The sequence below is a fragment of the Lineus longissimus genome, chromosome 10, assembly GCF_910592395.1.
Source record: "Lineus longissimus chromosome 10, tnLinLong1.2, whole genome shotgun sequence".
Lineage (NCBI taxonomy): Eukaryota > Metazoa > Nemertea > Pilidiophora > Heteronemertea > Lineidae > Lineus > Lineus longissimus.
This window is the reverse complement of record NC_088317.1, coordinates 2,453,476-2,480,940: the sequence shown is the minus strand read 5'-3', so window position 1 is coordinate 2,480,940 and position 27,465 is coordinate 2,453,476. Positions and strand designations below refer to the sequence as shown.

Here is a 27,465-nt window from a genome sequence, read left to right as displayed (position 1 = left end):
AATAAATCTTAATGCTTTTCTTCGAATTTATGGGATTGCAGGCCTTTGACCAAACAAGATAATTGATTTTTCGATTGTTCGATTGATTGATTGATAGATTTAATCTTTTCCATTTATTTTCAGCTGCCATGATTCATTGGACCCGCCAGATCAAAGAAGTGTTGAGTTCCCAGGATGCATTTGAAACCGCCGAAAATTCCGGCCCTCTTGAAGAGATCGAATTCTGGAAGAATCGCTGTGCTGATTTATCTGGTATTAGTCAACAGTTGGATAAACCTGGCGTCAAGAAAATCACCGAGATTTTGCAGTTGGCGAAGTCGTCATATGTTGTGCCTTTCCTGAAGTTATCGTCACAAATCAAGGTAAGGAATATTGGACCATTTGGTGTCCTACCTAGCTCATTTTCTGACTTTCTGATTCCATGATGGTCCATCATGCATTGTTGAATCTATGAATGATGGCAGATCCGATGTAAAATATTGTTTATGTAATCATCATAGATCTGACCATAGGTCTTTCAATAATTCCACAACGGAAACTTTTGCCTGTACCTTTGCCAAGCCAATGACAAAAATTGTGTCTTGATTACAGGAAGGTTCACATCAAGCTCAAAGCAACCTCAAATTCCTCCTGGTTCTGAAAGACCCCTGCTTCGAGCTAGCCGACGCCAAACCGAAAGACATCCCTGTTATGATCCCAAAGATCCTCAACTTGATCCGAATGATCTGGGTCAACTCCGAGTTTTACAAGACGAGGGAACGATTGACTGGTATTTTGAGAAAGGTAGGCAAGATGGCTGTATAATCCTCACATCATAAGTTAATCTTCAAGTGTGAAGAGCCTGAACTACTGCATCACCTCACAAGACAGCAGTAGTCATCAGATGTTGGCTCGGAAGTGATGACCATTATTTATCATTTGATTTCATACTCTGCATTCTTTTTCAGCTGAGCAACGAAATTATCCGTCGTTGCTGTAAGGAGATCTCACTGGATCGCATCTTCGATGGTTACGTCCAGTCGAGCATGAAGAGTTTGAACGATTGCATCACGTGCTGTCAAGCGTGGAAGGACTGCTATCAGAGGACGGCCAAGCTCCACCACAAGTTCTCACCAAGCGGCTGGGTGTTGGACCAGAGCAGTATTTTCGCACAGGTTGATGCGTTTGTGCAGAGGTGCAGAGATCTAATCGAGGTAAGCAAGGAGCTCTGTGGCCTGTGCCAGAGGCAGAGACAAAATAATGATTTCAAGTACAAAAACAAGAACCCATTTTTTCAATTTGAGAAAAATGCGTCAGAAAACTTTTGCAGTGCAGTTGCGACAAGAAAACAAATGATGATGGATATCTTATTATTTCAGGTTTGCGAGTGTCAGATTCACTTTGCAAGAATGGAGGATGGAAACAAGACCGACATGCCTCACTTCTCTGGAGTCCGGGGACCAGAAATAGCCCGCAGCCTCCTCGAGATTGAAGCCACATTCGAAAGGAACTTGAATATCCTGAAGGATGTCAAGAAAACAATCTTGGATGTCAAGGCGACAACGTGGCATGACGACTATAATAGGTACGATAAATAACAATGGCCTGGTGATCGATTAGTATGCCTCAGATTTCTATTTCAGTCTTTACTTCCTGCGTTGTGAAGCATGAGTTTGGATGCTGTATGGCTCTCAGTGACCATTGCTGCCTGCTGACATATCAATGTGTTCTTGGATAGTTTTGGTTTAGCCTTGTGTAGTACCACATCTCATAAAATCGTCAACTATTTTCAGATTCCGCGCTGGTATCAAGGACCTGGAAGTGATGATGCAGAATGTAATCACGTCTGCTTTCGAGACAGTCACGACAGTTGAACAGGGAATTGAACTTCTGGATGTCTTCATGCATCTGTCTTCAAGAGAGGTAAAGAGCCAATCGTTTTGTTGTACATGTATATTCAACTTAATTACAAAAATTTATACCTTTCAAGTACATGTACAGGCATCAACAAAAGGTAGAATTTTCATTTTGATCAGAACTCAGAATGATGAACTATTTCTCAGTTTTCATGGAGTATGAGAATCAAGTTTAGACCTGCACAGCTTGGTATCAAAACGTTTCTGTCCTAATTTGAGTGAACTTTTGACTGTATTCAACATTTGTTATTTCAATCATCAAAAGGATAAATCAACATGGAGTTCACAGGTAACATGCATGTCTTTCAGACACACTCTCTTTACCATAGGTCACTCTACCAGATCTCACAGTTCATTTCAAAAGGGCACAGCAATTATTTTCTTCAAAAAAGGGCACTTTTGTCAGTTTTGAGGAAAAAGGCACACTTCAAAGAAAAGTTTCCTTGTAAACAATGTCATTTCTATTGCACCAACCCACTTGTCAGTGGGTTCTCACTTGACTTTGATGTGTCATTTCGTGCCTTTTTCTTGCTCTCATTCCCCATATCAACCTTTTTCTCCTCTTCAGGCAATCAAGCGAACCATCGACAAGAAGACCGTGGAGACCTACCAACTCTTAAATGACGAATTGAATGCCGTGAAGAAGGAATTGACGCAGAAGTCCGTCCCACTGCCGTTCCAGCATCCAAAATACTCCGGCTCTGCTCACTGGTCTCGGATGCTCAAGAAGAGGATCGAGAGAAACATGATGGTGAGATATATGTTATGTTCATTGGATGCTGTTGTTTGTACTGTTGGTCTTCCAAGTTCTTGCTCGACAGAAAGGCTGATCCCACCTTGGAAGAAGAATATCCCTCTTTGAGTTTGTGAAGAGCAAATGCTAATGAAGGAGAAGGAGAAGGTAACCCCAAATCCCCCTCTGGATGACGATATCTGAAAAGTTTTGCCCAAGTCTATTTGAACTAACCATCTTTTCAGATTTTGGACCGTGCCCACTTCTTGCCTCAGATAGGTTCTGGAGAAGAGACAAGGACCCAGTATCAGCAGCTGTGCTCAGCTCTGGATGAATACGTCAGGAAGACATTCCATGAATGGACGCAGTCATTGGACAGGGTAAGTACTTGATTTTCTCTAGTCATTCAGGTGACATTGCGTCTATCAATACTGATGAGGTGCTTCTATTCGGATGAAAATTTAGTTTGTTGTCCTAGGTCGATGGAAACTTCACACCATGCACAAGTTCCTTGTGTGGCTTCCTAGCCCTGAATTATTTAGATCTGCATGACATTTGTCGTTACTTGTCTTTCAGGAGCCCATGAAACTCCTCGAGGTACCCCTGATGTGCCGCAGTCTGGAGAAACAAGCCATGATCGATACGAACTTCAACCGGAGTCTGTTGAAGTTGTTCCAGGAGTGCCACTACTGGGAGAGATTGGTCTTCGAGATTCCACATTTCGCAAATGATGTGTACGCTCGCAGTGATGAGCTTCGAGTTACGCGGGAGAACGTGTTGTTAGTGGTCAGGGATTATAACAGGCAAGGAATCAGATCGTAAATTGTGGTGTGGGGGCTCTTGGATCTGTTGGTTCATTGCCTGACACCATGACATCGCATGTGACCTTGGGCAAGGCTCTTTCCTTCCACTGCCACTTCCTTCACATGCAAAACATATTCGATGGTCTCCATCCAGTGAAAAACTAGTAGTTGGTGATGGATCCCTCTTGGCGGCTGAGATAGCTGCCCATTTCAAACCATCATTGATGCCCAAACATAGCAGCATACATCTAAAGCTTCAGTGCAGTAGGAAGAAGATTAACATACATAGTTCTTTTTCAGGATCATAGCTGCCCTGTCCCAAGAAGAGCGAGGGTTGTTCCGTGAAAGGATACGTTTCCTGGACAAGAAGATTCATCCAGGTTTGACGAAGCTGACGTGGGCATCTAAAGGCATTACAGATTACTTCATTGTCGAGTGCCGACAGCATGCTAGCAAGGTATGGTTATCTTGTAGGGTTTGCTAAGGACGTGCTGAATAACTTGATAGAGATTCATTTGTACATTTACTCTCATCTGAGTTACTGGATAAGTGAATGGCAATTAGAGCATTTTTCATGTATTTTTTAATCAGTTTTATGCCCAGTGACATTGAAATATTTCGCGTTTTCTCTATTTAGATCCAAGCTATCGTCGACGACTATAAGGGCGCCAACATGAACATCTCCAAAGATTGCAAACGAATCAGCGAGAACTTACTAGTCAAGATCGACAGCAAGAAGGTTTACGAGAATATGCAGTTTGATGACGATCAGCAGCACCATCGGTCGATGGTCGCGAAGAAGCTGCAAGAGATCCATGCGGAGGTGATCGGGATGATGAGAAAGACGTTCGAGACTTTCAGAGGCGATGGGAACGAGGTAAGTGCATCTCCTGACTTATGTTACAAATTGCCTAATACAGCATGCCCCAAAAACAGACAAGCACCCTCAGACTTAAGGCACCCGACATAGGATGGAGGCTCTTTCTGTAGGCAGAATAAAACCAAGATATCCTGATTTGGTGAGCAAAGTCAGGAGTTACTTGAGCCGAAAGGAATACTAAACAGAATACTGAGATAATGTGCATGTGAAATTGATGAAAGTGAAATCAATTTGGCTCTTGAATGCATGAGGTAAATATCAAAATCATGCTATTTCAGGTTCAGCAGCATTGGCATCTCTACACGGAAAAGATGGACCGCATGGTTGAGGAAGCGTTCAGACTCAACGTTAAGTGGTCCCTGCAGGAACTCTCCAGGGCCATCAATGGGGATGGAAAAAGTGCCCCGAACCCTCTCTTCAGGGTCAAGGTTGTCTTGGAAGGAACTACTGTAAGTCTATCTGATTTCTGTGCCTATCACCTCCAACTTCAAACTTCGTAGGCCTTCTGTTATGTAAGTAGCTGATGCCTAAAAAACCTGATGCATTGCAGTGACGTACTTGTGTCGGACTTTCATCTTATGTCTTTATCCTTTCAGGTTGAATTCTCGCCTACCCTTGTCCAGCTTGCTACCAGTGTTGGAAGCATTGGTCCACATCTGACCCATGCCATCTCTGGTATCCAGAGGTTGCCTGACATATTGACAAGGAAGAAGTCGAATAAGGCGGTGAGTTTTCGTCCTGGAAAGGTTTGATGGTTTATATGATGTGAAAGACAACGAATTGTTCAAAAACTAGAGCTGGTGCTGCTCTTCATGGATCTTGACAATTATACAACTGGTCAGCTCTGTCAACTTATAAAGATCCATATAAAGATCAGTTTCACTTCTTTTCAAAATCTTTATGGATTCGTTTTGTACCTTCAGCCGATCCATGACATGATTGCAAGAGACGAAGAAACGAAAAAGATCCAAGGTGTCATAAACGCCGGCATGACAGCGAATGCAACGAACCTCCAACAGTACCTGAGCACGTGGGATAACTTTAGGGAGATCTGGGAGATCCAGAAAGATCAGTTCATCAGACGATATCAGAAGTTGAACCCCCATGTGTCGTCGTTTGATGCAGATATCGCAAGGTAGGTTTATTTTGCGGTGCAAGTTGCATCTTAGGCAGGTTTGTGCTTCAATGTTTTCAACCACTCCTCCAAGTGGGTTACCAAGGAGTCTTACCAGCCCAGTGGGTGACACTGCTGATCTACCAGGCAAGCGAGCCCTGGTGTGATCCTGAGCAGAACCCAGCTTCAGACTTGGATTTCTGGATGACCCTGTGTGGATTTAGCAGAAGTTATAACAATGGCTCCTCACTGTCTTAATGGAGTTAATGTAAATGTATTCTTCCAGATACACTGAGGTAGCCAACCACGTCCAAACCCAGGAGACGATCCTGAACATCCAGTTCGTCCTCCTCGACTGCTCGCCGCTCAAGTTTGCCATCCTGAGCCACTGCCAAGAGTGGCAGAACAAGTTTACGACGCTGCTTCGAGAAATTGCCACCAGCAAGTTACAGGGTCTTCACCAGTTCTTACATGATATGGGAGAAAAGTAAGTGGACAAATTTAACTTATTACATCGAACTGTATCGAATGTTCAAAAGAGTGAATAGTCACACTTTTGGACACGAGCACCTTGTCTGAGTTCATCAAGACAGATTCTGTGTCCGTGTGCACCTGTAACCAATTAGTTTTTCTTATCATAATCTCTAACTCTTCTTCAGAGTCATCAAACCTCCTCAGACGCTGGATGAGCTGGGTGAAAGTCTCAACCTCTGGGATGAGCTGACTAATGACAAACCGAACATTGAAGCAAAGTTCTCGCCTCTGTACGAACAGTTTGCCATTTTGGAGAAATATGAGGTTCCTATACCTGAAGAGGTGAGTGTCGTGAAACCATCAATCTAAAAATTTCAATATTTTCCGCATGATTATTATTGTTGAGTCCAGAAGGTGCCAGTGCAATGCACCAGACCAGACACAGGCATGTGCTTGACAACTGCCTACTCTTGGACACCGAGACACTGGCCACATGGCCATACGGTGCATCAGTGGAGACAAAGCTCTGGGGGATCATAAGAGGACCAAGAGATGACAGCTAAAAATAGGCCTGGTTCTGTAGTATAGCCATAAAAGACAATCGAACGCTAAGAAGAAAAGGAAGAGTTACTCTTTATTTCGTCAATCTTTTTCAGGTATCAGACAAGCTGAACAGCCTTAGTGGTGAGTGGGTCAGTTTCCAACAGACGCTGATCGATGCAGACGTCATGCTGAAAAAGCACAAGGAGAAATTCAAAACGTCACTCCTTGCCCAGTCGGACGAATTCAAGAAACAAGTCGCAAACTTGGTACACGATTTCCACTCGAAGGGACCGTTCACTAGCGCGATTCCGACGGACGAGGCTCTTGGGCAGATCGAGGAGTACCACGGCCAGCTGGATGCACTTAAAAAACAGGAGGCGATGATAAGGAAGGGGCTGAATATCTTCAAGATTGATCAGCCTCCGTCCAAGGACGTGGCCGCGCTGGAGAAGGTAGGTTGAGGAGATGCAATGGGGTGACATGTAGTTGGTGAGTGGTTTCTTTGGTCAAGGTGGGAAACCTGGCTTAAAATTTCTCGATTCCTACAAGACTCAGACACACTATACTCATCTTTGCTTCCTCTTACTGAATTGATTTCATTTCTAGGATCTTGAGTACATTGAGACCATCTGGAACATCACCAAGGACTGGGAGAACAACTGGGGAGACTGGAAAGTTGGCAAGTTCACCGAGCTGCAGACGGAAGAGATGGAGACCCAGTCGCAGGCTCTTTACAAGAAGTTGAACAAGCTCAGTCGAGAACTCAAGGTAAGATACAGTTAAAATTTGGGGAAATCATTGGAATTTACTCTGGGACTGGTGCAAGTTCAGGAAGACTTGTGATAATCAATGTTTACCCAAAACACTCAAAACAATCACGAGATACTTAAAGTGCTGAACAATTGCTTTTCAAACAATGGTCATTTTGATGTCTGATTTTGCAACCTTTTTATAACTATGTACATGATATAAGACATAATTTTTCAAATCTTAACTTCATAAAAATTTCCATATTATGCTGAAATAAGGAATGGGCAGAGGAGCAAAAGGCTGAGCGTCTGGCCGAAAAAGCAGACGGCAATGTCAGTGGAGATGAGGAAGAGGCAGACGATAATGAAGAAGATGTAACAATTATCATATTACATCACTGTTTTATTTAGATGCAGTTATAACAATACATTATTTCGTAACCACATATTGATTTATTCAAGGTCACACAGAATTCACATGTTTTTCTCACACTTTTTGCATGTCGTAATTCAGTGTCCTTGGCAAATTCTTCTCTTCTAAAGATCTCAGTTGAAAATTGGATTCTTAAAGGTAGAGAATCCCTCCTGACTGGCAACGTATGACTCATCCCTGCTGCGTACTAATGCATAGTACCATAAAGCATAAGGTTAATGCACTCTAAGAACGCCAAGAAACATCAGACTAACTATACATGGCCTCCTTTTATAATTGTTGATAACTTGTGTTCATAATTAATTGTCCACTGATTGTTTCAGGATAAAAACTGGGAAATTGTCGAGATGAGCAAGCACAAGGTGGACCAGTTCAAGAGGACCATGCCGCTCATTAACGATCTGAAGAACCATGCCATGAGAGAACGTCATTGGGATCAGATTAGGGTAGGTGTTGACAGCGTCTTGAGATATATGTCACTGTTAGCTTCATATGCATAGAACTTATTTGTTATCAGAACTTTTAATACGGCACAACTAATCTATTCATCGGCTGGGCAATTGTCAAATTCTGTTTTTTTTTAGCTTTGAGATGTTTTGAGACAGAACTTGCTCAATAGAAGACACATGAAAAGTGGTCATTAAACCTATTTGTTTAACCCTTTCAGACTGAGATGGCCAAATCGTTCGACCCGAAGGCAGAAGAGTTCACGCTGGAGAAGATCATCGAGTTTGGCTTTGACCAGTACTCGGAACAGATCAACGACATATCAGGTGCTGCGAGGAAGGAGTTGGCCATTGAGCAGGCTCTTGAGGCGATCGACCAAACCTGGGAGGTCATTGAGCTAGACATTATCACGTACAAGGACAAGGGACATTTCAAACTCAGGTAAGGAGGCACTGGAGCTGCCGGGGGGAAATGTGTGATAGGGGGTGTTACGTTGGTCGAAAAAGCTTCAGTTGACATTCCCCTCAGTAAAACTACAGTACCTTTTACCCAAACTATTTACTTCTTGATTACAGGGGAACAGATGAGGTCTTCCAGGTTCTTGAAGACGGCCAGGTCCAATTGTCTACGATGAAGGCATCGCGGTTCGTCAAGGCCTTCGAACAGGACGTGGATCGGTGGGAGAGGACGCTCTCTCATATCCTTGAGGTGATCGAGATGGTGCTGACTGTACAGAGACAGTGGATGTACTTGGAGAATATCTTCCTCGGTGAAGACATCCGGAAGCAGCTTCCTCGAGAATCGGCGGAGTTTGACGAGGTGAATGCCAACTGGAAGGTGATCATGACCAGGATTAACAAGGATAGGAATGCTCTGAGAGGCACACATTTCAAAGGTATGTTGTGATGAAGACTAGAGGGGTTGAAGGGGGAGGATGTGATACCAAGAGCAAAGCTAGTGGACCCAGAAGGAAACCCATCATCAACATCATCATAAGCCAAAGCCATGTGGCATTTCGGTGGGACACTGCTCTGTTGATATTGCGGCACTTTGACATTCAGTCTTCCGAGGGTATGATATCCTGGTCTGTCGCTCATTGTGATATTTCGACTTCGTTTCTTCCAGGAATGCTCGAGACTCTTAACGACATGAACTTGAAGCTGGAAGAGATCCAGAAATCGCTCGACATGTACCTCGAGACTAAGCGACAGATCTTCCCGCGTTTCTACTTCCTGTCCAATGATGACTTGCTCGAGATTCTCGGCCAGTCGAAGAATCCAGAAGCGGTCCAACCTCATCTTAAAAAATGTTTCGATAACATCAAGACGCTCAAGATGAGCAAGGTTGGTGTTTTGTTTTTCTTAGATCTTTGTAAAAACGCTCACTAAAAAGGACGACTTCTGACCTGCTTTCATTTGAGTCAGATCTTCATTTGTTTCTTTTTCTCTCCGTTCAGACCGGAATTGCCCAGAAATACGAAGCGGCTGGCATGTTCTCCGCAGATGGTGAATATGTTGAGTACAGCCACCCAGTGATGCTGGATGGTCCAGTCGAGGCCTGGCTGTGTGACATCGAGAGGGCCATGAGGTGGAACTTGAAGGAAAGCTTGAAAAACGTCCGCGTTGCTCTGAAGAAGAATCTCAACAAGCGAGACAAGTGGATGAAGGAATGGGCAGGTCAGTTCTTCTCCTTCCTTTGTTGTCTCTATGATGGCTATTTTGTGACGTTTTCAGACCCAGTGATGGCCACAAATTGGGCTGTCTTCATCATTTCCTCCTTGTCACCCCATACCAGGTGTGACTTGAACTCTTGTGCAAAGTGGTACGAGTTTTCAAATGGTAGAATTATCAGTGAGGTTTTTAGCTCAGCTGACTAAGTCAGCCGAGCTTGTCAAATAAGTTGTTCAGTGGCGTCCGTCTGTCCATCCATCCATCCATCCATCCGTCCGTTAAACCCATGGTGCACATTTTGTAACCGTAAGACCTAGAGACTTCAATTTTGCATTTCTGGATACTTCTGGTCAAACTCTACTTTCAAAACAAAATTTGTCGCCATTCGACCTACTTCCTGCGAGCGAGAGTGCATGAAGGAAACTGGCCTATATCGGCCTAGGAGCAGCAGAATGAGTCGAAATATGCTCTAATATTAAGATAAAATTCTTTAAAATCTATTTTATTGAGAAAAAGTTCAAAATTTTAACAGGAGAGGGCGCTACCTGCCTTTTAATTATTTCTGCCGATTCAAATTCCCGCCCGATGACGTCAGCCATCAATGAAGTCTCCTATTTGCCAGTTCTCAAAACATGGCAGCAACACAACAAAAGCAGTAACTCCAGGAATAAATTACTGTTCACTTCAGCTTCGTAATCGATTGTACCCCCACTTTATTGTGTTTTGTGTGGTGTTCCTATTCAATCAACGATGTAAGGCCTTATTATGTTGGTTTTAATTGAGAAGGTGCATTATAAGCGGCGTACGAAATACCGAAGCGGAGACAAAATGGCGGCATGTTGTTTACGTCATGTGCAATAATCTTGGAGCTCAATGACACTCAAGTACCCAATTTTCTGCATAAAAAGTAGTCTGGGAGGCGATATTATCACCAGTTTGTTTCAGTGGTAGTCATAAGGTCTTCAGGGACTACTTTCAGAAATTAGTTCTTGAAAATTTGGCCACATTTCTGTGAAAACGATATCGGAAGTGCATGCTCTGTTCGCGATGACATCGCCGATGTATTTTGAAGTGGAGAATTCCCACAGTATGTGCAGTGAATCGGCATGATTCTGTTCGCCTATTAAATTTTAGTTCTAAGATTCTTTCATGAGTAAAAAGGAGACATTCTCAGCAATACAATAATGTCACTCCCATAAAAATTGATTGGAAATTGAGGGAACTACGGCATTCTGTTCGGCAACTGGCAGCGCTGAAAAAATACATTGCATACTGTACAATACCAAATGGCACATTTTAAAAAGCGCTCATTGGACAACGTAGGGAATCACCAGAAATGACGTCATCGCTGGTCTAAATAGAAAACTACGGTGGCGCAGTAGAGCACAAGAAAAGGTTTAGCATTAACTTTGTCATGCAAGCTTCAGCAACAAAACGATTTCTCATGAATGATTTATTTGATCATCATCAGCTTGTTTCCCCTGATAGATAAAAAAATGATTTACAATTTCCATCAAAGTTTTCTATTTTGTGTATAGTCACATGTTATTTAACTGGCAAGGAGCCAAGCAGTTTTTAATATTCGCGGGAAAATACTTCGTACTTGTAAACGAGGCTATGACAATGAGTATCCTCATTAGCTCACCTCTTAGCAGAGGTGAGCTTATCCCATACCGTGGCGTCCGTCGTCCGTCGTCGTCGTCGTCGTCGTCGTCGTCGTCGTCGTCGTCGTCGTCGTCGTCGTCGTCGTCGTCGTCGTCGCCGTCGTCGTCCGTCGTCCGTTAGCAGGGCACGTTTCGTAACTGTTAGAGCTATTGAGTTGAAACTTGGTACACATGTACCCTTATGTAATGACACCTTGGAGACCAAGTTTCAGTCCGATTCGTTTCATGGTTTGGCCACCAGGGGGCCAAACGTTAAAAGTGAAAATATGCAATATCTCCCTCAATAGTAGTCGGGAAATTTTGAAAAAAATATGGTAGGTACTTCTAGCAAAGGTGCATCATATATCCTCCGGGTTTTTGATTTGACCTCCTTTTCAAGGTCACAGAGGTCAAATGATGTAAATTGGCCGTTAGGATGTAACGATGGCACGTTTCTAAACTGCAATGACTATTGATACCAAATTTGGTACACATTTACCCCTTAGTCAGGTGATCTCAGGGACCGAAGTTTGGTCCAATATGATTCACCACTTGACCACCAGGGGGCAAAATCCAAAAACCTTAAAAATGTGATTATTCCTTAACTTCTTGCCCGATTGCCACCAATTTGATATCATGGGTACATCTAACCACCATACAGTATATGTCACACAGGTTTTTAATTTGACCTTCTTGTCAAGGTCACAGAGGTCAAATGGCGTAAATTCGCCGTCAGGCCGTAACTATGGCACGTTTCTTAACTGCAATGACTATTGATCACAAATTAAGTACACATGTACCCCTTGGTCAGGTGATCTCAGGTACCGAAGTTTGGTGCGATCTGATTTGCCGATTGGCCTCCAGGGAGGGGGCCAAATCCTAAATTCTTCAAAATGCCATTATTCCTATTATTAATGACTTGCCCGATTGGCACCAATTTTATATCATAGGTACATCTAATTCTAACAACCATTCAATGTGTCACCCGGGTCTTCTTTGATTTGACCTACTTTTCAAGGTCACAGAGGTCGAATGTACTGTAAATTGGCCATTTTGGGGAAATTGTAATTGCTTGGACCTACATCAAACTTAACACTACATGACACAATACCATGCTCTTTATCCATCTTTCCTACAGCATGAGGTGAGCACAATGGCCCTGGCCATTTCATTCATAGCATAAACTTCATGTTTCGGTAAATATTTTCATACGATGATTTCACCCGAATTATGGTCAGGATTGAGGAATGAACAGTGGCATAATTATGTCAACCAAAAACATTGGTACCGTAGTGAACGCAAAAGGATATCAAATACCATGGAGCATGCCATTTTCATGCATAATGAACTAAACACCGGGAAGATATTAATGATATTAACTCAGCTGAGCGCCAGGCCCTTGGGCCTCTTGTTTTTCAAATGATCGATCTCTTTTCTTCACAGGTCAGTTGTGTATCACATCCAGTCAAATCCAATGGACAGCAGACGTCACAAAAGCCTTGGCAACAACAAAAGAACGCGGCGACAAACGCGCCTTAAAAAGCATGAAGAAAAAACAGGTGGCAATGCTGAATAAGTTCTCTGAGGCGATTCGTGGAAATCTTTCCAAGATTCAGCGGTTGAAGGTTGTGGCTATCGTAACTATTGAGGTGCACGCACGTGACATCATTGAGAAGCTGATCAAGTCGGGATGTAACGACGTGACGGCGTTTGAGTGGCTCAGTCAGCTCCGGTTCTACTGGGATAGGGTAAGTTTGATAATCATCCCTTCGAAATAATCATCTGTTTGCTACTGAGTTTTATTATTGATCCTGATGGCCTAATGGTAATGGCGTATACCTTGTGAGTGAAAGGTGAGGGGGTCGAGGCTCGTTGATAGCTTGTTCTGATGCCGTCTGTTGGTTAGCCACCAAGGATTTAAGAAAGGTTCAAACTGCCTTCTCACAATGCTCCTGGCATTAGTGTGTGGAACAAGGCTAGGGAACAAAACAACCCAGCTCGTAACATTATAGATGCTATAGTATCAGAGAAGTATTGCTTTTAGATGTTGTATTTAGTAACATACTAGTTCAATCAACATTCGAATCTTCTGTTCTTCAGGAAATAGATGACTGTGTCGTACGCCAGACCAACACACAGTTCCAGTACGGCTACGAATATCTCGGCAACTCTGGTCGTCTCGTCATCACCCCGCTGACCGACAGGTGCTACATGACCCTGACCACCGCCCTCCATCTCCACCGAGGAGGAAGCCCCAAAGGTCCTGCCGGTACCGGCAAGACTGAGACTGTCAAAGATCTGGGCAAGTCGCTTGGCAACTACGTCATCGTTGTGAACTGCTCCGAGGGTCTTGATTACAAGTCGATGGGTAGGATGTTCTCTGGTTTGGCACAGGTACGGCATATGTTCTAAGGTCTTTGATTAAATGCTTTTGTTCTCGAACAAAGCAGAATTGGAGGCCAGTATACATGCTTCCCGAAATTGGTGGCTTGCATTGGAACTAACTTTTTCCCCCTTGTCCGTCATCAAAGGCATTCAAGTGTGTTGGTCAACCATGACTATCTCCTTTGTCCCTCCACCATAAGGCCTAGTTTCCCCTTATGACATCACTATTTCGGACACTCAGCGCCCCATTTCTGGAAAGGTGTACAGCATCGACAGAGGTCTGGTTCAACAATGATTAATGTATCTGTACCCTTCAACGAATTATGAATAGCTTTCAACCAGGGATTTCTACGCGTGACGTAACATCAAATTTCGCTCTCTTTTCTAGACTGGTGCCTGGGGTTGCTTTGACGAGTTCAACCGTATCAACATTGAGGTACTCTCCGTCGTCGCCCAGCAGATCCTGTCAATCCTGTCAGCCCTAGCCGCTGCGTCTACGCGATTCGTCTTTGAGGGACGTGAGATCAATCTCGTCTGGTCATGCGGTATCTTCATCACCATGAACCCTGGTTACGCCGGCAGGACGGAGTTACCTGATAACTTGAAGTCCATGTTCCGACCCATCTCCATGGTAACGCCAGACTCTAACCTGATTGCTGAGATCATCTTGTTTGCTGAAGGTTTCAGTAACACTAAGGTATGTGTTGATTTTTTCAGTTGGTTTAAAAAAAACTTCTACTCAAGGCTGACCTTATGAGACTAGAGCATGTAAAGCTACTTGACCCTCCTTTTCAATAGATTTGTCTTGAACTCTAGTCCCATGTAGACGATGTATTTCTTGCTTATGTTTGTTCAAATTCTATTTCAGATTCTTGCCAAGAAGGTCTACACTCTCTACTCTCTAGCCGTCCAACAACTCTCGCATCAAGATCACTACGATTTCGGTCTCCGTGCCCTGGTGTCCGTCCTGAGGTATGCTGGCAGAAAGAAGCGTGCCAATCCAAACATGCCCGATGAAGAGCTCCTCCTATTGTCCATGAAGGACATGAACGTGGCCAAGTTGACCGCCGTTGATCTGCCGTTGTTTAACGGCATCATGTCTGATCTGTTCCCTGGTGTGGAATCGCCCGTTATGGACTATAGCAAGGTAGGGGCAACTTGAATTACAACCATCTTTACAGATTTGACGTGCAGTGGCATTTTCACTGCTCTGTCCAACTCGTAATCCAAGAGGAATGGATTTGACTCTTGTCATAGCATTGTCCTCCCGAAGCTTCTTCATCTAAGTTCTTGACCTCAACTGTTAATTGATGATGAACTCTGGTGTAGTCCCATCAACTACCCTTTAAAAGGGTGAGTGCTAGCTTCTCTTCATTGTGATAAAGTACCAATAGTGGTTGTCAGATTTTTAGCTCATTTGCAGAATCCCAGACAAATTTCCAAGGTTTCATCTAAGGTTCAATGGTTCACCCCAACCAAACCCCTCCTTGAAGCATTTGTCAGGGATTCTGCAATCAACCATGACTTGTTAGCACTTTACTAGTATTGAGAGTGCTAGTTGGCGTGATCTTCATTGAAACAAATACAAAATCATATCCTGAATCTCTGCCTTTTCACCGACAGCTCAAAACTGCCATCGAAGCCGAACTGAAGGCGGTCAACCTACAGTGTACGTCTCACAGCGTCACCAAAGTCATACAGCTGTACGAGACGAAGACGTCGCGTCATTCCGTCATGATCGTTGGAAAGACACAGTCGGGTAAGACTGTCACGTGGAAGATTCTACAGGCAGCCATGGCGAGGCTGTGCAAAGGTGGTGACCAGACCTATCAGAATGTTAAGGTGAGTGCGAAGATTTGCAGTGCTTGATTTATATCAACCTATACCGACAATGAAGTATCAATTTCAATTCTAAAACCTCTCAAACTAAACACTGAAATGGGACTTTTTGACCAATGTCCAATTGTAATGAACCGGGGACAACATTCTTTATTCCACACTTGATTATCAGCTGTCACCATCTGTTCCTTGAGATAAAGTTAGTTGTAAGTCCGTATCTATTTTACAGGAGTACCCATTGAATCCCAAAGCCCTCTCCCTGGGTGAGCTGTACGGTGAATTTGATCTTAACACCAACGAATGGACGGACGGTGTGCTTTCGAGTGTGATGAGAACAACTTGTGCTGGTAAGTTTCAAAACCTTCTTAGGGCCGTAGTTTCTGGTAGATCCGGGATCAGTGTGACCTCAAATGAACCAACTGTTAACTGGTTGATGCTTGTCTCAGCTTGGCTCATGTAACAATTTCTTTTCAGATGAGAAGCCTGATGAGAAATGGTTGCTGTTTGACGGCCCGGTCGACACCCTCTGGATCGAGAGCATGAACTCTGTCATGGACGACAATAAAGTGTTGACGCTCATCAACGGGGAGCGTATCGCCATGCCCGACCAGGTGTCGCTACTGTTCGAGGTGGAAGATCTTGCCGTCGCATCCCCGGCCACCGTCTCCCGTTGCGGTATGGTCTACAATGATTACAACGGCTTGGGTTGGCAGCCGTATGTCGACAGCTGGTTAGAGAGAAAAGCAAATAAGGTATGCATTTTTTTTTATTAGTAAATTGTTCAAGGATGGTTATGTATAATTGTTAAGTTGAGATTAATTGGTAATCAAATAGACTGCAAATTTGCATCTAACTTAAATCTTGTAGCCAAATTTGCCCTATCATATCATTTGCTGGAGTCCTAATGCCACCTAAAATTTAATGTGGGAGGGTAAAGGTAGTAATGATGAAGTACATTGAGGGGGATTAGACTAAAATTGCCGTGTTCTTTTGGGTGCAACTGGTGACTTAATAAATGTGTCATGTTTATAGTCCAGCAAGCAATATCAAAAGGTAAGTTAGTGGATCAGAATTTGTGATTTGCAACATCCCTTGTGGGATTATAACAGCAAGTTTTCTGTGTGTGTTAATAAAGCAAAGCAATGTAATCAATATTTCATCTTGAAGGTGACTAAAGGCAGGAGCTCGTTGGTCCATAAGCTGGGCCTGGTTAGACTTATAGAAATAAATGTATTCCATATGCAAGTGAAATAGTGATGTACTGTGAGAAATTAGCGTCACCTATTGGCCCCTTGGTGCAACTTAAACTGGCCCACCTGGCTCCGGCGTCTAGTCTTCCTTTAAGTTTAATCTGGTTGCCAAATTTTGTTTCAAGTTACGTTATTCTTTCTTGTTGATTATTTCATGTTGATTCTTGATTTCACACAGAAATTTTAACACTAAGCAAGTGTCTGAGCTATGATATTGAAATATAACTCTGCAGTCCAAAGCAGTTTGAGTCTGTTAAAGAAACTCATTTCTCAGCTTGATAAAGCTCTGGGTTGCCTGGAGTGGATTGGAACTCACCTAACTGAATACCAAATTGCATGGCCTGAATTGCCACTGGCGTGGAGCACCCTGCACCCATGGCCAGTTGTTAGAAAGCATGTACATGATCATGTTGCCATGTTGTTTACTGTACATCAATGTACATGTATGTTAAACAACTCGTCGACATGTTGTATTGTTGTTTACTGTACATCAATGTACATGTATGTTAAACAACACGTCGACATGTTGTATTGTTGTTTACTGTACATCAATGTACATGTATGTTAAACAACACGTCGACATGTTGTATTGTTGTTTACTGTACATCAATGTACATGTATGTTAAACAACTCGTCGACATGTTGTATTGTTGTTTACTGTACATCAATGTACATGTATGTTAAACAACACGTCGACATGTTGTATTGTTGTTTACTGTACATCAATGTACATGTATGTTAAACAACACGTCGACATGTTGTATTGTTGTTTACTGTACATCAATGTACATGTACGTTAAACAACACGTTGACATGTTGTGTTGTTGTTTACTGTGCATCAATGTACATGTATGTTAAACAACTCGTCGACATGTTGTATTGTTGTTTACTGTACATCAATGTACATGTATGTTAAACAACACGTTGACATGTTGTGTTGTTGTTTACTGTACATCAATGTACATGTATGCAACAACACGTCGACATGTTGTATTGTTGTTTACTGTACATCAATGTACATGTATGTTAAACAACATGTCGACATGTTGTATTGTTGTTTACTGTACATCAATGTACATGTATGCAACAACACGTCAAAACAAAATGTCAACATCAGGTTGATGTGTATGATGTTATGTACATCTATGTACACATAATAACATGTCAGCATGGTGTTTTGAGCTAACATGCTTTCTAACAACTGATCCCTGCTGAATTGATGCACTAACAAACAAATTGAGAACTTTAACATCACAAATGAACTTGTCTTCATTCAGGCTATTTGCTCATTTTGCTACACATTGATGGACTTCCATGCAGTTTCTCCAGACTCTATCTTTGACTAATCTGAAAATATATTGCACACAACCACTGCATCTCTGACCATTGCAAGCCTTAACATTAACAGCGTGTTGTGTTTGTATATTTTAACTCAACATATTGTGACCCTCAGCTGAAAATCAAAAAAATTTGCCATTCCTTTCAATATGACCTTCTTTACACATAGTGTCATTAAACATCTCAAATGCATCTTTCAACATTTTAGACTAGATGTACCTCTAAATTCTTATAAATATTCCTGCTTTATAGATAAGACAGTCGATATCTCCGCATTCTATTCTTTCTTTATGACTAAATCCATTTAGGTTTATCAAATGTTCTCCATCATTTACCATTCCATTGATTGTTTCCCACCCTCTTTTCAGACGATGGTTGAGGAACTGCGTCGCCTCTTTGACAAGTACCTCGTGAAGATCATGGACTTTGTCAGACTCAACTGTCAAGAACTCGTCCCCATTTCTGAGCTGAATGGCGTCATTTCACTCTGTAAACTATTCGACTCCCTGGCTACTGTCGAAAATGGGGTAAGTAGCATTGATGCTCCACTCGAAGGTCGATTGACACTACGTTGAAAGAAGTATCGCATTGTTTAAATCTGGTTCTGATGGGTTGAGTGCAACCTGCTCTTTGACGTCCCAACTCAAACTCCCACAACTTCTTGGAATTAGTGCTTGTCTGGACGGCACGATGCTCATTACCTCTCTGTTCTCGCATTCTCCACAGGTTGACCCCAATGACCCCGATAACTACGTCCGTATGATTGAGCTCCTCTTCCAATTCTGTATGATCTGGTCAATCTGCTGCTCCGTCGATGAAGACGGCAGAAAGAAGATCGATAACTACATCCGAGAGATGGAGGGAACGTTCCCCAACAAGGACACCATTTATGAGTATTTTGTGGACCCAAAGAATAAGACCTGGGTCCACTGGGAAGAGAAGCTGAGGGGTGGTTGGAAGTTCAGTGCAAAGTAAGTAGAAAGTTATCTGTTTCTGGTATTTCTAAGTACTTTGTGGATTCCAAGAACGAGACCTGGATTCACTGGGAAGGGAAGCTAGGGGTGACCTTGGTAGTCGGGACACTCTATTGAAATGACACCACTCCTTGCCAGTCCGAGGTGTCTTTAACTGCTGAAATTGCCACAGCCCATCTTCCATTATCTATGTTCTTTCCTTCCAGTACTCCATTCTATAAGTTAGTCGTACCAACAGTGGACACCGTCCGATACAACTACATTGTCTCCAACCTACTCACCAATCTCAACCCCGTCCTCATGGTTGGCCCAGTCGGAACAGGGAAGACATCAATTGCCCAAAATGTCCTTGGAAAACTTGATTCCAAGACGTACAGTGTCTTGACTATCAACATGTCTGCACAGGTTAGTATAAGAAAATTGTGAGAATGATTTCTTGATTTAAATTTTTTTTTTTTTTTTTTAAATTTTCAGTCATTTGGACGTTGGTGGATCCAAAAAATGGAAAGAATTTTTTTTTTTTTTTTTTTCAATATTCGAAAATACAACGTCAGCGGATCTGATCACCAAGGTATAAAATTAAAAAAAGGCTAGCCTAATTCACCAAAATAAAAAATGTACCACTTTCTGTATTTCAGACATCATCAAACAATGTCCAAGACATCATCGAGAGTCGAGTTGAGAAGAGGACCAAGGGTGTCTACGTGCCAATTGGTGGCAAGAAACTGCTGACGTTCATGGACGATTTCAACATGCCCGCCAAGGACACGTTCGGCTCCCAGCCGCCATTGGAGCTGATGAAGATGTGGTTAGATTATGGGTTCTGGTACGACAGGATGAAACAGGTCATGAAATATGTCAAGGTACGAGTAAAATAGAATGTTTGTGGTTTTCTGCCCCTTCCTTCCTTTTCGTTAAACCCATAACTTGGGACTTGTTTAGGTCAGCACTTTATGAGGAGGTTCTGGTGTGGCAGAATGGTGCAGCTAATAAGACTAATAATCAGCTCCTACATTACTTTACAAATCACCAACTCAATATTTCAGAAGTCAATAAAGTCTTTCTGAAATAATCTTATTTTGTCGTAACTTCTATTTCCAGGACATGTTCTTGTTGACTGCTATGGGTCCCCCTGGTGGTGGTCGTATGGTCATCTCTCGTCGTCTGCAGAGTCGATTCAACCTCATCAACATGACCTTCCCTCAGGTATGATATGAGTGAGACCTCTAATAGCCTTAGCCTAATAACCAAGATGTTTTCTATTCAAATTATCCAAACTCATGTTTTCAATTTCGTCCTGTGAAACTGTTTTCCTCACTTTACCAGGAGTCACAGATCAAGCGTATCTTCGGCACGATGATCAACCAGAAACTCCAAGACTTCGAGGAAGAAGTCAAACCGATTGGTGACGTCGTTACTCAGGCGACCATCGAGATGTACAACGCGATCGTGACGAAGTTCCTTCCGACTCCAGCGAAGATTCACTACCTCTTCAACTTGAGGGATATTTCAAAGGTAGGTGAGAACTTGTACAAGTTGTCGCATAAGTGATGTCCTTGAATCAAGTCTGTCACGCGAAGTGAACAGCACTCGGAAGGAACATTGACAAGGCGATAAGATTTACTGATGTATAAAACATAAAACGATTACAAGTTGATTCAATCTTAGAAATGATTTCATCGAAACACTTGCTTTCAGGTATTCCAAGGCATGCTCCGTGCACATAAAGACTACCATGACACCAAGGCGGCCATAACCAGACTCTGGATCCACGAGTGTTTCCGTGTTTTCTCCGATCGTCTGGTCGACGCCAGTGATAACGAGGCGTTCATAACTATAATGGCGGATAAGCTTGGTGTACTCTTTGACCAGACGTATCACAATATTTGTCCGAATAAGCAGCCTCCGATCTTTGGTGAGTATGTTTCCGAGACAGTCATTCCATTTTTCGGTAACAAATTCGGCTGTCCTAGAGAGTTCCACTACAGAGCCCCAGGGCTTTGTGGTCAGAGTTGTGTCCTTTGGCCAGTACTCCTCTCTGTTCTCATTTGGGAAGAGGTCTAAAGCCCCAGAGCCCCAGAGCTGTGCGGACAGGGTGATATCCTTTTGCAAGTATTCCCCTCGTTTCTTCATCAGGGAGCAGGTCTGAAGTGCTTGAGCTGAATCTGGTCTCCTGCTCCGCACTCTACCTGATGAATGACTTTGCAGGTTGAGCCTGACGTTTCTCTTCTTTCTCCACAGGTGATTACATGAGCACAGACAGCATCTATGAAGACATCACGGACATCAACGCTTTGAAGAAACACATGATGGAGATGTTGACTGATTATAATGAAACCCCTGGAGTGGTTGCCATGGATCTTGTTTTGTTTAGGGATGCTATTGAGCATGGTGAGTGTAGCAAAAATAGCAAGCCGAATGATAAAATTCATCATTGTAAGATCTCAATCTCAGTTTTTTCGAAGTTTGATGAAAATATTCTATTGGCAAGTTGAAATTTTTTTTGAAAATTTCTAAAAATCACTTTTACCTGGAGGGGTTGGGAGGTCGTTACCCTTCAAAATTGTTTAAAATTTGCCAATTTTATATCTTCCAGTGTCAAAGATCGTGCGTGTGATCCGTCAACCCCGTGGGAACATGCTACTGATTGGAATCGGAGGCAGTGGGCGACAGAGTTTGGGCCGTCTGGGCGCACATATGTGCGAATATAAGACGTTCCAGATTGAAGTCACAAAGCATTACAGGAAACAGGAATTCAGAGACGGTGAGTTATTGACCCTCTCCCTGCAGAAGCCATTTTGGCCTGAGCCACCGCGTACACAGTCGTGGATAGCAATGCTTAACCGTGCTTAGTTTTACCTGAACGGGCTACCGGTAATGATATTCAAAAGTGTTGCCATCTATAGTAATTTGATCGAAATAAAGTTTCCGAGGGTGCATCTTTTGATTCATTCCTTTCTTTCTAGATTTGAAGCGCCTCTATTTCCAAGCCGGTGTGGAAAACAAACCCACTGTCTTCCTTTTCAACGATACGCAAGTCGTTGAAGAATCCTTCCTTGAAGACCTCAACAATGTCCTGAGTAGCGGAGAGGTGCCAAACCTTTACAAAGCTGATGAATTTGAAGAGGTGAGTCCATTGTGATGAGACAAATATCAATGATGTGTGTTTGTAAGAGCTTTTGCAGCATCAGAAGAAATTTGCACGAGTCGAAGTTGGTTGTGATCTAGAAAGGGTCACAGTGTCATCTTTTAACCCTCTCTTTGCCATTCAGGTACGAACAGCTTTGGCAGACGCCGCAAAGGCAGACGGCATCGATGACACCCCGCAGAACATGTTCGCCTATCTAATCGATCGCGTCCGCGCGAACCTCCATGTCGTACTCTGCATGAGTCCGGTCGGTGAGACGTTCAGGAACCGTATTCGTATGTACCCGGCATTCGTCAACTGTACGACGATCGATTGGTTCTGTGAGTGGCCGGGAGATGCTCTGTTGGAGGTCGCGGATAAATACCTAGAGAGCGTCACAATGGCGACTGAGGAAGAAGTACGTATGCTTCATCTTAATGAGAAATATAGAGTTTCTGTGTTTTGTTTCCCTAAAAACTGCCAGTCGCACGTGATCAGAATTCACTCCGATTTGAAAAATTTGAGTCAGTAGCTTTATCATTTGATCATGAAATTCGATAAAACTTGTCAAATTTCCTGACATGGTCTTGATATGAGAGGTTTTGTCAGATATTGGCATCAAGTTGACTTTGACCACGTGCAGCAGGCATTGTGTGTGAAATTCCGTTGTTTTAAAGAGTAGGCCCGAGTGATTCTCAGACTTCCCTGAAACATCCTGATCCTTTCCTCCCGACCGAAGATTTTTTTTCAATTCGTCATTTACATGACTTGCATACTCATCCAACAAATTGCACTGATAACCTTTGTTCTAACGGCGTCAGTTTTAATTTCCAGCATTATTTCAAGAAGCAGCGTGTAACTAGATTACATTTTTGATAGCAAATTTGGTGATGTTGTATCGGTTATGGTCAGCTTTATGGTCTATCAGTTCTTCACAGATTACTGCTCTCCACCATTAAGATAATTAACACTTTCAATACTGGCATTTCACCGCCAACTTTTGCTTTTCAAACCCCTGGGAAAAAGTCTATCAGATATATCTATTATAGTGTCTTTCGCAAGAGCTTCTTCTAGAGTATCAAGAATCCACAGAAAAGATGTTTCATTTTGTTTGGTGAAAAGCGAAAAAATGTGACCAGTTCTCTGTTTGAAAAATTTAGGGGGTCTTTAGACAGTTAAACAATTTTGCAGGAAATTAGTCAGTTCAGTTTTATGCACCATGCATGAACTTACATGGATTCAAACTTTTATCATTATAGTTCATTTCTAATCTTTGAATAATTTTCTAATTTCCACGTATAATTGATAACCTCCAACACCTATCTGTTCTATGTAGGTATATGTTGTCTTAATTCGTTTGACGAGGAGCTGAAGTTTGTCAGTTTTGACATGTGACTTCTACAATGGTCAAAAGTGTGTTTAACTGCTCAAATATACAATCATCAAAAATCTCATCTCCAGATTGACAAATTTCAGCTCTTTGTCTGTGTAGTCTTACTGTTCTGTCTCCTTGTATTTTACATTCATAGTTCCATAACATTTTCTGTTCAATTAGTTACTGGTCGCACCAATATGGATGAAAGTACTTTTGTTATGTTCAATGCATTATTTTATTTCCTGTTTCCTTGTTAATTGCTGGAGCTATTTAAGGAAAATGTTTTATACAAGATTTTGAAAATGTGTGCCTGAGGTTTCTCTGTAGCCACTTGATAATTAACTGTATCTTATATCCTATGTTATTGTTGAAATAGCTAGCCTGCATTTAATTCTGAACTTTAAAGTATGATGGATTTTAATGTCAAATTGGAATCTGAAACTTCTTCGAGGCAAGATGTTAAATTTAGAATTTGTGGCTTTGTTTTGTTCAGTTCTCCTCACATCGTCATTGATTATTTCAGGAAAAGTTGAAGCCGAATCTTTCAAAGATTTTTGCACTGATGCACAAGTCCGTCATCGACTACTCTGGGAAGATGTTTCTGGAGTTGAAAAGGCACAACTATGTCACACCCACGAACTATCTGGAGCTGGTAGCTGGATACAAAACGTAAGTTACCTAACAGCACTTTTCCAGGTTACCGTGCTCAGAGAAAAAATTGTAAAATTTGTAAAAATTGTAAAATTTGTAAAATTTGTAAAAATTGTAAAAATTGTAAAAATTGTAAAATTTGTAAAATTTGTAAAAATTGTAAAAATTGTAAAATTTGTAAAAATTGTAAAAATTGTAAAAACTGTAAAATTTGTAAAATTTGTAAAATTTGTAAAATTTGTAAGATTTGTAAGAATTGTAAGAATTGTAAAAATTGTAAAAATTGTAAAAATTGTAAAAATTGTAAAAATTGTAAAAATTGTAAAAATTGTAAAGTTTTCATGAGGAGATCTCCATTTCAATTCAGGTTGCTGTACGAAAAGCGCAAACAGCTCGGAGACGCCGCCAACAAGTTGAAGAATGGTTTGAGCAAGATTGACGACACACGTACCAAGGTCGAGACGATGTCCGTCGAGTTGGAGGTCGCGAAGACGAAGGTGGCACAGTTTCAGAAGCAGTGCGAGGAGTACCTCGTCGTCATCGTGCAGCAGAAACGAGAAGCTGACGAACAGCAGAAGGTATGAGCTGCTTTCAAAGGTTACCTGGAATCCACCTCTTACCTTGTCGACGCTGTTTTGTCAAGTTTATTCTAGGCTTTTTCAGTAGTAAATGTCTTTGTCCTTCGCTGTGTGAAAGCTACAGTATTCATTTTCCCCAACTTTTATGTTCTAGGCTGTGGCACAGAAGAGTGAGAAGATTGGAGAGGATGAAGTGAGGTGCAGACATATGGCAGACCTCGCCCAGCAAGATTTGAATGAGGCTGTACCTGCGCTTGAAGAAGCTATGAAGGTATGTTTGTTCAATTGTTTCGTCTTTGTGTCCTTGAGTAGGACGCTTAACTCTAATTTACGCCAACCTTTGTATCAGAGGTGAAACCGAGGTTCCTTGTACCTGGTGCTTTTGCCAGGGCAAGTGAGGGATTTCTGTTTTATCCTTAATTCTGATTGTTTTTGTAGGCTCTTGAATCTTTGAACAAGAAAGATATCGGCGAGATCAAGTCGTACGGCCGGCCGCCACAGCTTGTCGAGACCGTCATGCAGGCTGTCATGATCCTACGAGGACAAGAACCATCCTGGGGGGAGGCAAAGAGGCAACTCGGCGATCAAAACTTCATCAAGCAGCTCGTTAACTTTGACAAAGACAACATCAGCGATCGTATTTTGAAGAAAATCGGCCAATACTGCTCCCAGCAAGATTTCCAACCTGATATCATTGGTAGGGTGTCCTCGGCAGCCAAGTCGCTATGCATGTGGGTGCGGGCGATGGAGGTGTACGGACGTATCTACAGGGTTGTGGAGCCCAAGAGGAACAGGCTGAACCAGGCTATGGCAGTCTTGAAGGAGAAGCAGGACCAGTTAGCTGATGCCAAGGCCAAGTTAGCCGAGGTGAGTGTGTGCGTCCTGACCGAGAGGTGAAAACTTTGTGAGCACCTGACTCTAGGCCAGTGGAGAATATGGAAAACTGGAGAATATGAATGAAAACGTATGGCACTAAACTAGGCTACCTGGAACACTGTTTGAACACTTCCTTTCTTGTTTCCAGGTCGAGCAGAAGATGACCGATCTGAAATTAGCATATGAAGAGAAGCTTGCCCAGAAAGAAGACTTGAGGAAGAAGGCCGAGCAGACGGAGATGATGTTGGATCGTGCGGCCAAGCTTGTGGCAGGTCTGGCTGGAGAGAAGGTCCGATGGGAAGAGACTGTCGCGGTTAGTATGAAAACATCAAACCTCCGATTTGAGCAGACGACATCAGCTCTCCTCATTTTCTCAAAAACCGAGGATTGGGATGAAAAATATTTGAAGAAAAGTACATAATCTGCAGCAGAAGACTTCAAATGAATGACATAAATTATATAAATTTGTTATTATTTTCCAGAGTTTGGAGATCCAGATGGGCTTCCTGTCCGGTGACTGTTTGGTAGCTGCAGCCTTCTTGTCTTACATGGGGCCGTTCTTATCCAACTACAGGGACGAGATTGTACAGAAGATCTGGCTAGCTGAGGTAAGGTGCAGTGACTGTTAACCCATTGGGTAGGTCACATAACTTCAACAGATCAGAGTATGGAGTAAGCTGGCTTCATGCTCAAGTAGGATTTACGTTCTAACATAAAATCATCTATCTGTCAACACTCAAAGATTCTAAGTTTAAAATTTCTTTCATCTTCTCCAGATCAACAAGCTTGCAGTGCCATGCAGCCCGGATTTCAACTTCTGCGAATTCATGGTCAAGCCGACCCAAGTACGTGACTGGAACCTCCAGGGCCTGCCAAGTGACGGCTTCTCGACTGAGAACGGCGTGATTGTGACGAGGGGGAGTCGGTGGCCGCTGATGGTCGATCCGCAGGGTCAGGCTATCAAGTGGATCAAGAGTATGGAGTCGTCCAGGGTATGTGTTTGGAGGTTGATTATATTTCTGAGATGCTCATGACCAGAAGTGGCTGAAACCTTTTTAAGAGTTGATGAATTTCATTGATGCAGGTCTGAGAATAATTTTATTTTTTCTCAGAAATTGCAAAATTAAATTAGTGCAGATTATGCGGATTACGATCTATGTAATGCTACACCAACCCAGCTTAACTGTCCTCAATAAAAAATGGAGCCAAAATTTATCGATGTTTATGCTGACATTTTCATTGCAGATAACGGACTTGATTAATCCATTTAGGGTGAATCCATGTTATTACTTCACCATCCAGTTTTCTCTTCTTTCAATATATTTGATTATTCATTCACGTCATTGTTACTTCAGTATACATATATCTCACAATCTCTATAGGGGCATGCGGCTCACTTGTTTGATAATTTTGTATTCCATAAAACATGATAATTGCATATTATCAGACTTCCTACACATTCAAGTACACTAGTCCAATGTTGTGCATTTGCCATTTAAAACCCATGTCATTTTAAAAATTACAACTTTCTTGATATATTTGCCTTCAATGGTGCCTTAAAATCTATTAATCCCCAATTTTCTTCATATGTGTTCATTCATGGTTCTAGTAAAACATGTTAAGAATTAAAAAATGGCCCCAACTTCACAATCCTGTTGGGGTGAGGCACATGTTCAAATCCTTTCAAT

At 42.4% G+C, this 27,465-nt stretch overlaps 1 protein-coding gene across 2 annotated transcripts in view; it reads left to right on the top strand.

Annotated features, from left to right (window-relative positions):
- Positions 1-27,465, top strand: part of LOC135495134 (dynein axonemal heavy chain 2-like) — a 37,693-nt gene that overhangs the window by 2,186 nt on the left and 8,042 nt on the right. The window contains exons 5-52 of one of the 2 annotated variants that reach the window (XM_064783568.1): positions 124-362; positions 592-783; positions 948-1,193; positions 1,359-1,564; positions 1,773-1,902; positions 2,464-2,646; positions 2,874-3,008; positions 3,205-3,431; positions 3,732-3,888; positions 4,069-4,308; positions 4,590-4,760; positions 4,908-5,036; positions 5,235-5,446; positions 5,712-5,912; positions 6,085-6,241; positions 6,556-6,894; positions 7,049-7,210; positions 7,948-8,070; positions 8,292-8,512; positions 8,647-8,966; positions 9,197-9,414; positions 9,528-9,747; positions 12,828-13,132; positions 13,485-13,778; positions 14,158-14,466; positions 14,638-14,916; positions 15,393-15,611; positions 15,838-15,955; positions 16,083-16,360; positions 16,641-16,661; positions 18,565-18,723; positions 18,923-19,167; positions 19,377-19,575; positions 19,809-20,033; positions 20,272-20,376; positions 20,497-20,685; positions 20,869-21,085; positions 21,412-21,561; positions 21,767-21,934; positions 22,137-22,297; positions 22,443-22,715; positions 24,196-24,341; positions 24,691-24,901; positions 25,056-25,172; positions 25,340-25,768; positions 25,926-26,090; positions 26,260-26,385; positions 26,554-26,769. In XM_064783568.1, coding sequence (XP_064639638.1) covers positions 124-362; positions 592-783; positions 948-1,193; positions 1,359-1,564; positions 1,773-1,902; positions 2,464-2,646; positions 2,874-3,008; positions 3,205-3,431; positions 3,732-3,888; positions 4,069-4,308; positions 4,590-4,760; positions 4,908-5,036; positions 5,235-5,446; positions 5,712-5,912; positions 6,085-6,241; positions 6,556-6,894; positions 7,049-7,210; positions 7,948-8,070; positions 8,292-8,512; positions 8,647-8,966; positions 9,197-9,414; positions 9,528-9,747; positions 12,828-13,132; positions 13,485-13,778; positions 14,158-14,466; positions 14,638-14,916; positions 15,393-15,611; positions 15,838-15,955; positions 16,083-16,360; positions 16,641-16,661; positions 18,565-18,723; positions 18,923-19,167; positions 19,377-19,575; positions 19,809-20,033; positions 20,272-20,376; positions 20,497-20,685; positions 20,869-21,085; positions 21,412-21,561; positions 21,767-21,934; positions 22,137-22,297; positions 22,443-22,715; positions 24,196-24,341; positions 24,691-24,901; positions 25,056-25,172; positions 25,340-25,768; positions 25,926-26,090; positions 26,260-26,385; positions 26,554-26,769 — 9,752 coding nt within the window. The remainder of the gene's footprint in view (positions 1-123; positions 363-591; positions 784-947; positions 1,194-1,358; positions 1,565-1,772; positions 1,903-2,463; positions 2,647-2,873; positions 3,009-3,204; positions 3,432-3,731; positions 3,889-4,068; positions 4,309-4,589; positions 4,761-4,907; positions 5,037-5,234; positions 5,447-5,711; positions 5,913-6,084; positions 6,242-6,555; positions 6,895-7,048; positions 7,211-7,947; positions 8,071-8,291; positions 8,513-8,646; positions 8,967-9,196; positions 9,415-9,527; positions 9,748-12,827; positions 13,133-13,484; positions 13,779-14,157; positions 14,467-14,637; positions 14,917-15,392; positions 15,612-15,837; positions 15,956-16,082; positions 16,361-16,640; positions 16,662-18,564; positions 18,724-18,922; positions 19,168-19,376; positions 19,576-19,808; positions 20,034-20,271; positions 20,377-20,496; positions 20,686-20,868; positions 21,086-21,411; positions 21,562-21,766; positions 21,935-22,136; positions 22,298-22,442; positions 22,716-24,195; positions 24,342-24,690; positions 24,902-25,055; positions 25,173-25,339; positions 25,769-25,925; positions 26,091-26,259; positions 26,386-26,553; positions 26,770-27,465) is intronic. The other variant, XM_064783569.1, reaches the window with a different exon arrangement.